This window comes from Panthera uncia, chromosome X (assembly GCF_023721935.1).
Source record: "Panthera uncia isolate 11264 chromosome X, Puncia_PCG_1.0, whole genome shotgun sequence".
NCBI classification, from domain to species: domain Eukaryota; kingdom Metazoa; phylum Chordata; class Mammalia; order Carnivora; family Felidae; genus Panthera; species Panthera uncia.
Genome location: NC_064817.1, coordinates 53,505,573 through 53,519,392, shown reverse-complemented (window position 1 = coordinate 53,519,392; position 13,820 = coordinate 53,505,573). Strand labels below are relative to the sequence as shown.

General features: G+C 47.2%; 1 protein-coding gene across 1 annotated transcript in view; it reads right to left on the bottom strand.

The window, feature by feature from the left end:
• Positions 1–1,366: 1,366 nt before the first annotated feature.
• Positions 1,367–13,820, bottom strand: part of NALF2 (NALCN channel auxiliary factor 2) — a 26,008-nt gene continuing 13,554 nt past the window's right edge. The window contains exons 2-3 of the mRNA XM_049643904.1: positions 2,258–2,429; positions 1,367–1,852 (exon numbers count right to left, since the gene is read on the bottom strand). Coding sequence (XP_049499861.1) covers positions 1,467–1,852; positions 2,258–2,429 — 558 coding nt within the window. The 3' untranslated portion in view covers positions 1,367–1,466. The remainder of the gene's footprint in view (positions 1,853–2,257; positions 2,430–13,820) is intronic.

Sequence of the window (13,820 nt, the reverse complement as noted above, 5' to 3'; positions counted from 1 at the left end):
ATCAGCACAAGGCTAACAGCCTCCAAGGGCCTCTCGATGCTTCTTTTCTTGTCTAGTCCTCTAGCCTGACTAAATACCTCAAGTGTCTCAGTCAAGAGACAATAGCACATTATCCTTATTCAGTGGGTCCCCTGGCCTGTCTCTGGACTTTCTTCAGGAAGGGGCAGGCAGGGGTGGCTGGATCAGAGGACCCTCTACAGGGTGAGGAATAGTCTGGTTGTTCCACAGTTCAGATAGTAACCCATGGGGTCAGGGATGGGAAGGGATGAATACTCTTTGGTAGGCTGGGGATGGGGACAGGGTGGGGATGGGGGAGTCTCATCTCTGGAAAGCCCTGGGGCAATGCCACCAGGTTCTCCTTCATGGAGGCCTGGGCTAGGACAAAATGAGTGTGTATGGGGACCCAGGCCAGGCCTGACCCACTTGGACTTAAGTCCCTCCTCCCTATGGAGATCAGAAATGGAAACATCTTTGGCCTCAAGGCCAAGATCTCCAGGGCAAGAATGGCCCTTGGAAGTATGTGCACCTTCTGTAAGATAATGGCCCTTCAGACAGTGGCAGTCTGACCATGTGCTCTCAGGCTTCTGTTTTGAGGCCCAACAACCGGGTTCCTGTGCTCTTTCCCCACAGGACTCTATGCAACCCTTTCTGATTTGAGGAGGTGTCCTCGAGCCTGCCTCAACACTGATCGTCCTTCTTTCCAAAGCCAGGTGACTATAGACCATTCAGCCATCTCTCTAAGCCCTCTGCCCACATCTCATCTCTCCTCTCCCCTCCTGTCCTGTTCTCTCCTTTCCCTCTTCCCTATCTCTACTCTCTCTCACCACTCTGTACCCCATTACTACCCCTCACTACCTACAGTGGTGGGGTACAGCTTAACTGGGGCCCCGGCCTAGTCGCGACTGTGTGCACCTCATCTCCCAGCCTGGCACTTCCCTGTGGTGGCCCCACGTGGGGCAAGGTGCACTGGAGTGGGAGGAGGGCCACTGCACCGTCTGCCATTGCCTGTAGGGGTATGGGCAGGAGGGAATTAAGGATCGTGGCAACAAAAGGAATGTGGAGGGGGGAAAGAGCTTCTCCCCTCTGTGCCCCCCAGCATTCCCTGCAGGGCCAAGGCTGGGTGAGTAGCCTCCTTCCCTGGGGTCAGGGTTCTCAGCAGGAGTGGGTACTTCTAGCCCCCACTCCCCCCTTTTTTTGCTAAGCCCCATAGATGGGGACCTGAGGGGGGGCATCTGCTGCTCCTGCCTTTTACTCCCGGATGAGTTTTGCAGCTCCCTGGGGCCCTCTGGCCGTTCTGTCGGAGCTGCTTTTGGGGTGGGGGTAGGCTGGGGGTGATGTGTGGCCCCCCATTTCCCCCCGCCCCCCACCTGGTCCTATACCTCCCATGGGAGGAGCCCCTCCCCCTCCCCCTGGGGGGCTGGAGCTGCTGTCAGTGTGTGGTGGAGGTCTGTCCTCCCTCCCTGCTGTCACTCTTCCCGAGTCAGGCCCTCATCTAGGGTAGGCAGTGCCTCCAGCCCCAGTCCTTCACCACCCTGGCTACTGGAGAAGGACACCATGGTATGGAGGAGCATGAGAACAAGGACATACAGCCGGATCCTGCTGGGGCTGAGGCGGGAGCCCCCAGAGACCGGCAGCATGGAGGGCCTGTGGCTGATGTGGCCTGGAGGGTCATGGCGGGGATGGTAGTGGTGGTACTGTTGGTGGTAGTGGTGGAAATAGGAGTGATGGAATTGCTGGTGGTGGGTTTTGGGGGCCTCAGTCTCCTTGAACTTCTTCTTCTCCGAGTCACAGGATACCCACTGCACGTCACAGCACTTGGTTTCCGGCCGCTTTGGCGAAGTATCCAGCAACCCTGCCAATGGATAAGGAAGGTGTGTGGTGGGGTGCTAAGGGGACAGATGGCTTTCCTAGAGAGGAGATTTTCAAAGCTGGGACTGCTCTGGTAGCCCTGCCCAAGACTCCTTTCCCCTGGCCCCTCAGCACCTACCCTTTCCAGATACTTCTCTCCCAGGGACCTGAGACAGTTTCTCTGGGATGACTCCTTGGCCAGGGCACGTTGTTGATAGAGATGGCCCCTGTGCTCTTTGTCTATTCCTCTTGACCCTATCCCAACCTGGGGACCTCACTGTCAAGTCTTCAAGGCACTAACCTTCTTCTAATCTGACTTCCCTGTTGTCCTCCCTGCTCCCACACCCCCAACCTGGTACCTGCCCTGGGCCCTTGGCCTTCTCCCTCCTTCCCAGTTTTCTGCCTTTACCTGTACAGATAAAGCCAGGAAGCCCTCCGTACACCATTTCCTCATTGTCAGGGAGTATAAAGGGGCACCGGGTCTGCACCTCCAGGCAGTATTGCTTGCAGGGCACCCAGCGCTGGCATTCCTGCTGGGTCACGCTGAAGTATTCTGAGCACAGCCAGGCCTTGTAGACAGCCTGTGGGGAGAGGAAAGAGTGTCAGCCCAGGCATCAGCCCCTTCCTACCTCAAAGGAAAGGGATGAAGGAGGAGTGTAATTGCCCACCCACCCATCCCCAGGATCCAGGGTGTGGAGAAGAAGGAGGGTTTGGGTCAAGACCACTACATGCTACCCTAAAATCTCTCATCTCATAGTCCAAACTCCCAAGTCCCCTAATCTGCAGGCCTCCAAGACTTACAACTTTCTCATTTGTAAAATCACAAAACTACTCCTGTGTCAGAGCTGGAAAGGGCGTTACCAATCATCCCATCCAACCCTGCTCTTGTAGTCAAGCCAAGGAGCTATGCTGGCTTGTCTGAAGTCACTGACAGTGAGGTAAATTTTGGTTCTGTCCAATTCAGCAAACATTCCTTTGGCTGATGGTGTTAAGTTTCTAAATTCAAGAAAGAGATGGACAGAATAATCCTTGCTCTACCTCATTAGGGTGTTATGTGCATCAAATAATATGACACATATGAAAATGTTTTGTAAACTCTAAAGTGCAATACAAATGTGAGGGGTTATTTTAAATAAACAGGAATCTGCCTTACCAGGCACCACATGTGCTTTCAAGCCCTAGTTAATCCATGCTCTGTCCTGTTGGCTTCAGCCCTGGTGTGGAGCAGATGCCACCTTTCTTTTGGAAACCTTGCTTTGCAGTTTCATTCCACAGTATACTTCCTGTTCCTCATCTAGCCCATTCCTACCAGGCACTGGGTCCTAGCTAGGAAAGGTTCCCTGCTGTATACTGTTTGGCTATCAATAAGCCCAGAGTTTTTCAACAGTGACACTACTGACACTTTGGACTGGACAATTCTAAAATTTTTTTATAATTAATTAATTGATTAATTCAATTGAAGTATAGTTGGCATACCATGTTACATTAGTTTCAGGTGTACAACTTAGTGCCTCAACAACTCTATGCTCTATCACCACAACTGTAGTTCCCATCCATCACCATACAACACTAGTATAATACCATTGACTTTACTCCCTGTGCTGTGCCTTTCATTCCTGTGACTTATTCGTTCCACAACTGGAAGCCTGTATCTCCCACTCCCGTTCATTCATTTTACCTGTCTCTTCATTCCCTCTGCTGTGGCAACCATCAGTTTGTTCTCTGTATTTCTAGGTCTGATTCTGCTGTTCATTTGTTTATTCATTTGTTTTGTTTTTTATATTCTACATATAAGTGAAAATGAATGTGGTATTTGTCTGTCTCACTCTGATTTCACTTAGCATAGTACATTCTAGGTCCATCCATGTTGTCTCAAATGGCACAATCTCATTCTTTTAATATTTATTCATTTTTGAGAGAGACAGAGAGACAGAGCATGAGCAGGGAAAGGGCAGAGAGAAGGAGACACAGAATCCAAAGCAGGCTCCAGGCTCTGAGCTGTCAGCACAGAGCCCAACGCGGGGCTTGAATCCATGAACCGTGAGATCATGACCTGAGCTGAAGTCGGACGCTTAACCAACTGAGCCACCCAGGTGCCCCTTATGACTTTTATTTTCATTCTTTTATATTACACAGACACACACAGACACACACACACACACACACACACACCTGTCTTCTTTATCCATTTATCTATCGATAGACACTTAAGCTGCTTCTATACCTTGGCTATTGTAAACAGTGCTGCAATAAACATACAGATGCATATACTTTTTCAAATTACTGTTTTCATTTTCTTTGGGTAAACACCCATGGACTGGATACTTTTTTGAGGGGGGCTATCCTGTGCATAATAGGATATTGAGCAGCATTCCTTGACGCTACCCAGTAGTTGTCAGTTAATCCCCCCCATTTTTGTGACAACCAAAAAATATATCTGGCCATTGTCAAATGTCCCCTGGGGATCACACAAAATCATCTCCCATTGAGAACCACTGATATAGCTTTTTGCTACTGGAAATGTGGACCTGGACCAGCAGCATCACCATCACCTAGGATCTTGTGAGAAGTGCAGAATCCCGGACCCCACCCCAAACCCACCACTTCAGCACTTGCATTTTAACAGGATGCCCAGGCAGCTCTCATGGATGGGGTTACCCTGCCCACATCCTCCTCATATCTTCAGGGGCACCTTCTCATGATTGCTTCTCATAGCAATGGTTCTTCGATTTCAATGGACCTCAGAAACTCCTGGGGCACTTGTTCAATATGCAGATGACTTCCTCCAATTCAGCTTCAAGAAGACTGAGGTGGGCTTAGGACTCTGCATTTTGAACAAGGGTCCTGGTCATTCTGCTGGCGGAAGCCTTTCAATCACACTATGAGCAACATGGTCAGTGCTTCTTACATGAGCTTTAAACATTTACAGGGAAATACAAATAACTTTACCATGGACATGGACTTTCACAATGTGTCCCCACAACAGCCTTTTCTAAAGCAGGGGGTGGTGAGGGGTGGTGATGGGTGGTGGTGGTAGGTAGTAGTGGGTTATAGTAGCAAATCAACCCCCTGAGAAACAAACTGTTGTTTGATACTTAAAAAAATTTTTTTTAACATTTATTCATTTTTGAGAGACAGAGAGACAAAGCATGGGTGGGGGAGGGGCAGAGAGAGAAGGAGACAGAATCTGAAGCAGGCTCCAGGCTCTGGGCTGTCAGCACAGAGCCAGACGTGGGGCTCCAACTCACGGACTGCAAAATCATGACCTGAGCCAAAGTTGGGTGCTTAACTGATTAAGCCACTCAGGCACCCCAAAGTGTTGTTTGATACTTTGATAACTTGCTGGCATCTCACATTTAACATGCTCTGAGTCTTAACATGAAGTTCTTACATTTTTTTTACCCCTCACTCCCAAGGTTTGACCATTTCAATGAAGTTCCATGGCCATCTACCCAGGTATTCAAGCCAGAAATCTAGGTGTCAGCCTTTATTCCTCTCTTTCTCTGCATCCCCACATGCAGACATGCCCATTCTTACTCCACATCCAAAACTTTGCGCAGGTCACTGTTGTCTGTCACCTGTACAACAGTCTCCTGTGTGGCCTCCCCACCTCTACTCTTTATTTTTCCAATCCACTGTTCACACAGGAGTAAGAGTGATCTCAAAATGTCAGCAGATCATATTACTCCCTTGCTTCAAACCCTTCAATGCATTTAGAATAAAATCCAAACTTTTGACCACAGACTTCAAGCCCCTCCAAAACTTGGCTCCCATCTGGCTTTCCAACCTCATTTCCTATCTCTCCCTTCAAGCTCATCATGCTCCACACGCATAGGTTTTCTTTCTTTTCCTTGAACATGTCCTACTTCTTTCCACCTCGGGGCCTTGGCTCATACTGTTCTCTTGGCCTGGAATGTTCTTCCTCCCACTTTTGGCATGACTAGGTCCTTCTCATCTTTCAGGCCTCAGTTCAAATGTCACCTCCTCAAAGAGTGTCTCCCTAACCCCTCTAGCTAGAAGATGCCTTCTCATTATTCCCTCTTTTTCTTAACTGTTTCTTCACCACAAGTATGATTTTGTCTGCATCCTTGTTTTGTTTTTCTCAGCCAACTTCACTAAAATGTGAGATGCATGAGAGCAGACATGGGTTTGTCTTATTGACCATTGTGTACTTATTGACCACTGTGTCTGCAGCACAATATATGTAAAAAGGTCTGTTTATTGAATGAACGGGAGAAGTAAATGAGGACATGTCCCTACTCTCAGAGAAATTCCAGTTTCATCGATGGATGCATCTAATTTGAATCTATGGCATATGATCTATACTGTAGGAGAGGTAAACCACTGGTCATTGGAGGGAATCAAATAGAAAAGTTGGGAAAGAAATCAGTGAGAAGATAACAGTTGACCTAGAACTGAAAGTAGGATTAAAAAAAATTTTAATGTTTATTTATTTTTGAGAGATATACAAAGAACAAGCAGGACAGGGGCAGAGAGAGAGGGAGACACAGAATCTGAAGCAGCTGAGCTGTCAGCACAGAGCCCGATGCGGGGCTTGAACTCACAAACTCTGAGATCATGACCTGAGCCGAAGTCAGACACTTAACTGACTGAGCCACCCAGGTGCCCCTCAAAGTAGGATTTTAGATGGGATCGGTAGAGGTGAGACAAAAGGGCATTCCAGGCTGAGGCAACAGCTTAAGTGGAAATATGGAGGTAAGTAAATGCATGAGTGGGAAGGGTGCCAACCTCCTGTGGATGGACATTTATTTCCAAGTTTTTATTGTTATAAACAATGCTTTGTACACATGTCTCTTGCACACCTGTGCTAAATTTTATTTATATAAACCCCTAAAAGTGAAATTTGGGGGTGAAAGTTACATGCAAAGGAATGAGAAGGGAGTGAAATAAGGATGTAAAATATCAAGTACAGGTAAGAGGCAGGGTAAGAGAGAGGTGGAGGGGTAGAGTGGGGGTTAAGGGATAGAAGAGAGTGGCAGTGAGGTAAGGGGGTACAAGGCAGGAGTGTGTAAGAAAGAGAGGGTGAGAAAGAGTGGGTAGTTGGAGAGTAAGAAATGGTGGTGATGGGGGTATGCCTGGGGAGAAACAGCAGAGGAATAAGAGATGGAGGGTAAGAGAGGTAAAGGGATGCAGTGAGGGCGAGAGAAAATGAAACATAAGAAAGAGCATGGGGATAAGAGGGTGGGGACATAAGAGAGGGGGCTGTGAAGAGGAGGGGTAAGAAAGATGAAGTAACAAAGATGAGGGTAAGAGAGAGAAGGGGAATAAAGTTGGGGAAGGGAGGTGGGGATACAAGAAAGCAGAAGGAGGGTAAAAGAAACAAATGCAAGGCAAGAAAGAAAAGGAAATCCCCACAGCTAAGGGCCCTAGTGCCTCAGAGAACACCCTCCATCTTTTGGGACCAAGTGCAAAGGTGAGGCTCTGCCCATAGCCATTGCCCCAATCTCAGCAGCCTGGACCCAGGATCTTCCTCAATCCTCACCCCAAAGTATGTGCAATTGCCCCTTCTTCCACCGACTGAGTACAGAGGTCTCTGTCTCTGTAGGATTCTCCCTGGGCTCTTTCAGCTCAATATTTCTGCTCCTAACTGGAGGGTATTATGTTAAGTGAAATAAGCCAGGCAGAGAAAGACAGATACCATATGATTTCACTCATATGTGGATCTTGAGAAACTTAACAGAAGACCATGGAGGAGGGGAAGGGGAAAAAAGTTACAGAGAGGGAGGGAGGCAAACCATAAGAGACTCTTAAGGACTGAGAACAAACTGAGGGTAGATGGGGGTGGGGTGGGGGAGAGGGGAAAGTGGGTGATGGGCAGGGAGGAGGGCACTTGTTGGGATGAGCACTGGGTGTTGTATGGAAACCAATTTGACAATAAATTATATTTAAAAAAATATTTCTGTTCCTAGGTGAGGAGGCCCAATTGGAGTTGCAGCCCTCCTCCCAGGCAACTGTGATTTGCCTAATAACAGGCTATGGTGGCTGGGCACTCACCTGTATGCTCTGGGAGGGAGAGGGGGAGGCAGGGGTTGGGAGAGGGGTGGCCTGACAGTGGGAGTGTGGTCTTTCTAATTAATTAGAAGACCCTCCCTCAAGCCCCATACCCCAAGCCTGGGTCACCATGGCAACAAGTGGGTGAGCAGATTGCCTGAGGAGGACACCAGGTCTGTGGGTGGTTAGGCAGGAACAGGCAAGGAACTAATGAGGGGAATGGAGGAAGAGCAAACAGGAGCTGAGACATAATCCAATTTCTTGGCCTCACAGAGGGCCAGCTGAGGCCACTGCTGACTCACCTGCTTCAGAGGTGGTCTGGGGTCCTTCTCCAGCGAAAAGTCTGGCTCTCAGGGCTACCACCTGTGCAGCAAGCCTGCCTCAGTTTCTGCAGCCCTTTCCCCTCACCGGGCCTAAGTAGCTTGCCCTGACTCATCAGTGTGAGGACTGAGCCAGAGGCCACCGGGTTGTTTGGGCAGTCACGGGGGCAGCCTCAATACTCATCCATAAGGATGGGGAAGAGCCAAGACATCCAGGGTTAGGGAAGCTGTGGGGCTTGCTGGAGGTGGGGCATGTAAGGAAAAGGAAGAAATGTCTCAGAACCAGACAACAGTCAGTTGGGAGACCCTTGGAGGTCTTTTGCTCTAGTCTCTCAACGCTGGCTGCATGTTAGAATCACTTGGAGAGTCTTTAAAAAATTCACTCCAGACCAACTAAGTCAGATTCCTTGTGGGTGGGACCCACACACATGTAGTTTTTCAAAATACCCTATGTAATTTTAATATGCAGGGAACTATCAGTTTAGCCCCTCTACTTGCATTTCATAGATGAGGGAACTGAGGCCCAGGAAAAGGGGAATGACTTGTTTATAGCCACATAAAATACTGGCAGAGGGAGAAACTTTGAATCTGTTTTCTTGACTCCAACTCCAGGATTATCCTACCAATAGTCTACCAATGACTGGACAATCCTACCAATGACTGCAAATTCCATATGTAGGGGCAGGGCACACAAGGGCATGGGCAGGGGAAGAGAGCTGAGAACCAGCCTGGCTCTGGGCTTTCAGGCTCTTCAGACTCCAGCCCTGGCAGAAAAGCCTTTTTCATCATGTCCTGTCCTCTGAACTTAACCATCCTGGACCCTCTAGGTAGCAGCAGATGATGGGTAGGGTTGGAAGACCTGACCTGAAAGTGCCCTCCTTTTCTTACAGAATCCCCCTTTCCCACCCTAGTCAGGCCACCGCTGGGCTCAATCAAGTTCTGGCTGCTGCAGCCAAGTTGCTATGGGAACTGGGAGGGGAAGGAAGCAGGGGGTAACTAGAGGGAACACCAATTAACCCAAAAAGGAAGCTGGGAAGGCTATCCCCCCCCTCCTCCCAGCTGGGCTGCTAAAGAACTCTTGAAATGGGAGTGGGAAAGATGAGGGGGATCCCAACCCCTTCTGGGCTCTGGAGCGGCCAGTTTAGGGAGGACCAGGAGAACCTGGAAAGCCTTACCTTCCTGCTTCCTGGCTTGCAGCTTTGGCCAGGGCTTTCTCATCCCTATGCTCCTTTGGAAAGACGTATCTGACTTCTCCTGGCCCCCAGGGTGCTGTGTGAATGCACACAAGTGAGTAGGTAGGCACACAGACCAAAGTCAATACTCAAGGCCAGAGGGTTTAAAGAGGAGGCATCCTGGACTCCTTGGTTTAAGAGCTGGAAAACCATCCAGAGAGGAGAGCTTCTGTTCTTGCCAACCAGAAAGTCGGCAGTTTCCTTCCTGGATTCCAACTTGCTAATGTCCCTAGGGCCTGTTTCCCCATCCAAATCCTCCCTACAGACCTTCTTTTTATGGTTGCTTGTTTTCTTAATGTACTTCTGGGACCCTTGGCCAGGAGCTGCCGCTGCAGAGCCCATGGAGACAGAGCAGCAATCTGGGCTGGACTTGGGGATGAAATCCACTGTCCACTGCAAACAAGTAACCACCCTGCCCCCAGATTTTACCTAAGGGGAAACTGAGGCCCAGTAAAAGGGATTGGCTTAGGAAGTCAGAGGCATGCAGGCAATCTACTACAAAGCCAAGATTAAAATAGGTACTCTGACAACTAACCCCTTGCCTCTTCACACCACATCCATCAGCACACTTAGAATTGTGTGAGGTACCTCCTTGGGCAGAGTCTGAAAAGAGCCATGTGCTCCTATTCCTGACTCTGGGCTTTCAAAGAATTGGATCAGAAAAGGATAAGGTCAAAGTCAGTCTCCAGTTTGGGGGAAGGAGATCATGGACATAACTCTGGAGACAGCTGTAGTCACTGGGATTGGCAGAGTCAGACTGGGATTAGAGGCATGACAGGGCAAATCCAGGTGGATAATATGGCTTTACTTAAGTGGCTATAACAATAAGCAACAGCTTTCCTGCTTCAGAGAATGAGCAGTCATGGGTCAAAGTGGCCTGACCTAGCCTGGAAGAAAGGCAGGTGAGATGGATGAGAGGTGGGTAAGAACTTAAAGCCACTGCAGTTCCAGAGGGACCTCACACACCCAAGCTTCCTAGGCCATCTGCTCAAAGGCCAATGGCTGGGTGGGCCTGGCTTGGCCAGGGGCAGTCTGGTTAGTGAAAAGTGGTGTTCCTAATGCAGGGGCAGCTCTTAAGGAGCCTAGGTGATCCATATCAATTACATGAGTAGAAGAGGCAGGTTTATTACCACTCCAGAATGGAAGTGACTGTGAGAGTCATCATGACACTTCCCTGTCTGCTATTGGAATTTCCATTCCAACATCACTGCCAAGCACTATTGTCACAGGGCTCTTACTCTCTCCCAGAGCAGCCCATATCTTCAGACAACTCTAGCAGTAAAAGAAGTTCTTCCTTCTTTTGAGCTAATGCCCTCTCTGTGGCTTTACTCATGGCTCCTACTAGCTCTATAATCGGCTTCCTGTCCCCTTTGATAGTCCTGAAGTTATTTGTAAACTTCCCTGAATCAGGTCTTCCCATTCATTTGTTCATGCAATGATCACTTTCTGAACGTCTTCTGACTATCTGGCGCTGTGATAGGGAGGAGGGGCTACAGATGATGAAGATAAGATTGCTATCTTTAAGAAGAAGGAGAGACAACAATGTGAATCAATCATTATAAGTCACTGTGATAAGTAGTATGTGCTTGGTACAGTGTTAGCATAGAGGGAGGAGTGATCAACTGTTTTGAATGCTGGGGACATGAAAACATCTCCATATGGGAGAGGCTTGAATTGGGGCTTGGAAAAAATTAGTAGAAGTTCACTAGGTGGAATAGGGCAGGGATAAGTGTATTTCAAGCAAAGGAATCAGTAGGTATAAAGGTCTGGAGGTGTGAAATAGTGCTGGGTTCAGACACTGTAGGTAGTTTAGCATAATTAGAGGCTGCAAAGGGAGATGTAATAGGAGGTGAGGCTGCAGAGGAAGGCCATGCCCATATTATGATATGTTCCGGATGCTGAGGAGGATGTGGACTTCATCTTATAGGGAACTGAAAGCTTTTAATGAGTTTTAAATAATTGCTTTTTAAAAGATCACTTATCATCACTTCTGTGGCTAACTTTACAGACTGTGTCTGAAAGTATGGATGATGGAGTGTAGGCATCAAGACTGAAGGTAGGGAGACCAGTTAGGAAACTATTGCAATAATCTTAGTGAGAGATGATGGGGACCTCAACTAAGGCAGTAGCAGCACAATTAAGAAATGGAGAGAAGGGGTGGATGAGAAGAGATGTCAAGGAGGTAGAACCAACAAGATAACTTATGGGGGTAGGGAATGAGGGAGAGGGAGGGGTCCAGGATGACTACCAGGTTTCTGGCTTGAGTGTCAGGATGAATAGTAGTTTCTTTCATTAAAGAAGGGAAATCAGCAGGAGAGGTAGATTTGGGGGTGCAAAAGATGAATTAAGTTTTTGGCCATAATGGGGCACCTGGGTGGCTTAGTTGGTTAAGCAACCAACTGTGGCTTAGGTCATGATCTCATGGTTCATGAGTTCAAGCCCTGCATTAGAGGGCTGTCATCTCTGTTGTCAGCACAGAGCCTGCTTCATATTCTCTGTCTCCCTCTCTCTCTGCCCCTCCCCTGATTGCACTCTCTCTCTCTCTCAAAAATAAATAAAACAATCATTTAAAAAAATAAATATAAAAAAAAAGTTTTTGGCCATATTGACTTTGAAGTATATGTGGGTCAGGTAGGTATAAATGTCCAGGAGGCAGTTGGATATAATGGTCTGAGCTCAGAAGGAAGATCTGGGCTAGAGACAAATCACCAAGGGATAGGGTTAATCATTAGAAACATGGTAGGACTGTACTTCCCCCCACCCTTTAAAGATAAGCATGACCATATGACTTACTTTGACCAATGAAATGTGAGTTGAAGTCACATGGATCATTTTTGGGGAGAAGCTCTAAGAGTTGGTATATGATTTGCCATTCTCTTCCCTCTGCTGTTGACTATGGAAACAGTATTGAGAAGCTCCTGTCCTCCACTAGCCTGGGTCTCTTGGTGACTATCATGAGCAGATGATCCCTGCTGATCTGTTTCAGACATGTATGGTGAGCAAGAAATAACTGTTGTGCTAAACCTCAGATGTTTAGGAGTTGTGTGTTATCACAGCATAACGTAGCTCACCCTGACTGATAAAGCAATAGTGAAAGCCAAAGAAGTGGATGCTATTGCTTAGGGAGAGTGAGCACAGAGAGAAAAGAACCAACAGTGGATCCCTGGAAATCACTAACATTTAAGGGGAAGGTGGAGGAAGGGAATCTGATGAAGATAGGGGAGTAGCTTAAAAGATTAGAGGAGAAACAGAAGAGAGTGGCATTCTGAAAATTAGGGGAGGAGAGAGTTTCCAAGATGAAGGAGTGGTCAGCAGATAAGGATTTAGACAGAAACATGCTGGCAGTCCCATCATGGTGAGAGCAGTTTCAGGGGATCACGGGGCAGAAACCAGACTGAGGCCAATTTAAAAGGGAATGTGAAGGAAGAAAAATGGAGATAGCTATGTGTAGACTACTCTTCTAAGAAGCCAAATACTCCCAGTTTTTTCAATTATTTCATAGGATGTGGTTTCTAGTTCTCTGTTCTATCCTGGTTCTTCATATTCAGATGAGTTCCTATTTTCTGTGTCCCTTGCAACTGAACCCAATACCCAAATAGAGTTTATCAACACAATCAAGTAGAAGTATCAGCCCTCCTGACCTGGAAGCTCTGTTTCTGTTAATGCAGACTAAAACCACATTTGCTCTCCGGAGGACTGTGAATCCAAATTCACTGTGTGAATCCAAATTCAGCTGAGAGAGATGGAAAGAGATAGGCCTGCCTGGAGTGTGGGATCAAAGACATAGCCTAGATCAAAGTCCCTGAAAGGAGCCCAAGCCTTCTGGTAAGACATCTGTATAAATTAAATCCTTGAAACTGTAGGCTACCTGAGGACAGGGATTTTATCTTAATTATCTGTGCATTGCCCTTAGTGTTTACAGCTCTGATGGGGAAATTGGAGATGCATTAGCAAAAAGTCCTAGAAAACTAAGCAAATAGAAAAAAGAGGCAAATATTAACTCCAGGAAAACAAGTTGACCAAGGAAAAAAATGTAATCCAGTATTCTACATGATTCAGCTGTGAACAATATTTATAGTCCTAATGATGTAAAAATGGAATACTCTTAAAGTCAGAAGTTGTGATATGCCAACATTGGATGTATGAAGGGAGGGGAAGTATGTGTACACATACAGTGCTGCTGATAGTAAGAGAGCAAATATGCCTCTAATAAAGTCAATAGATATTTAAAACAGAAAAAAAATCAAGAAATAGCATTGGCATGCCATTTTGAACTGTGGGGGTAAATATCAGAAAAAACAGCTAAGAGATTTGAAAATATTTAAGTCTGAAGAGTGAGGCTCTAGGGTTGAGCAGAAGGCTTCTGTTTTAATTTTAAGCATTGAGATCTATATTTAGCATTTAAAAG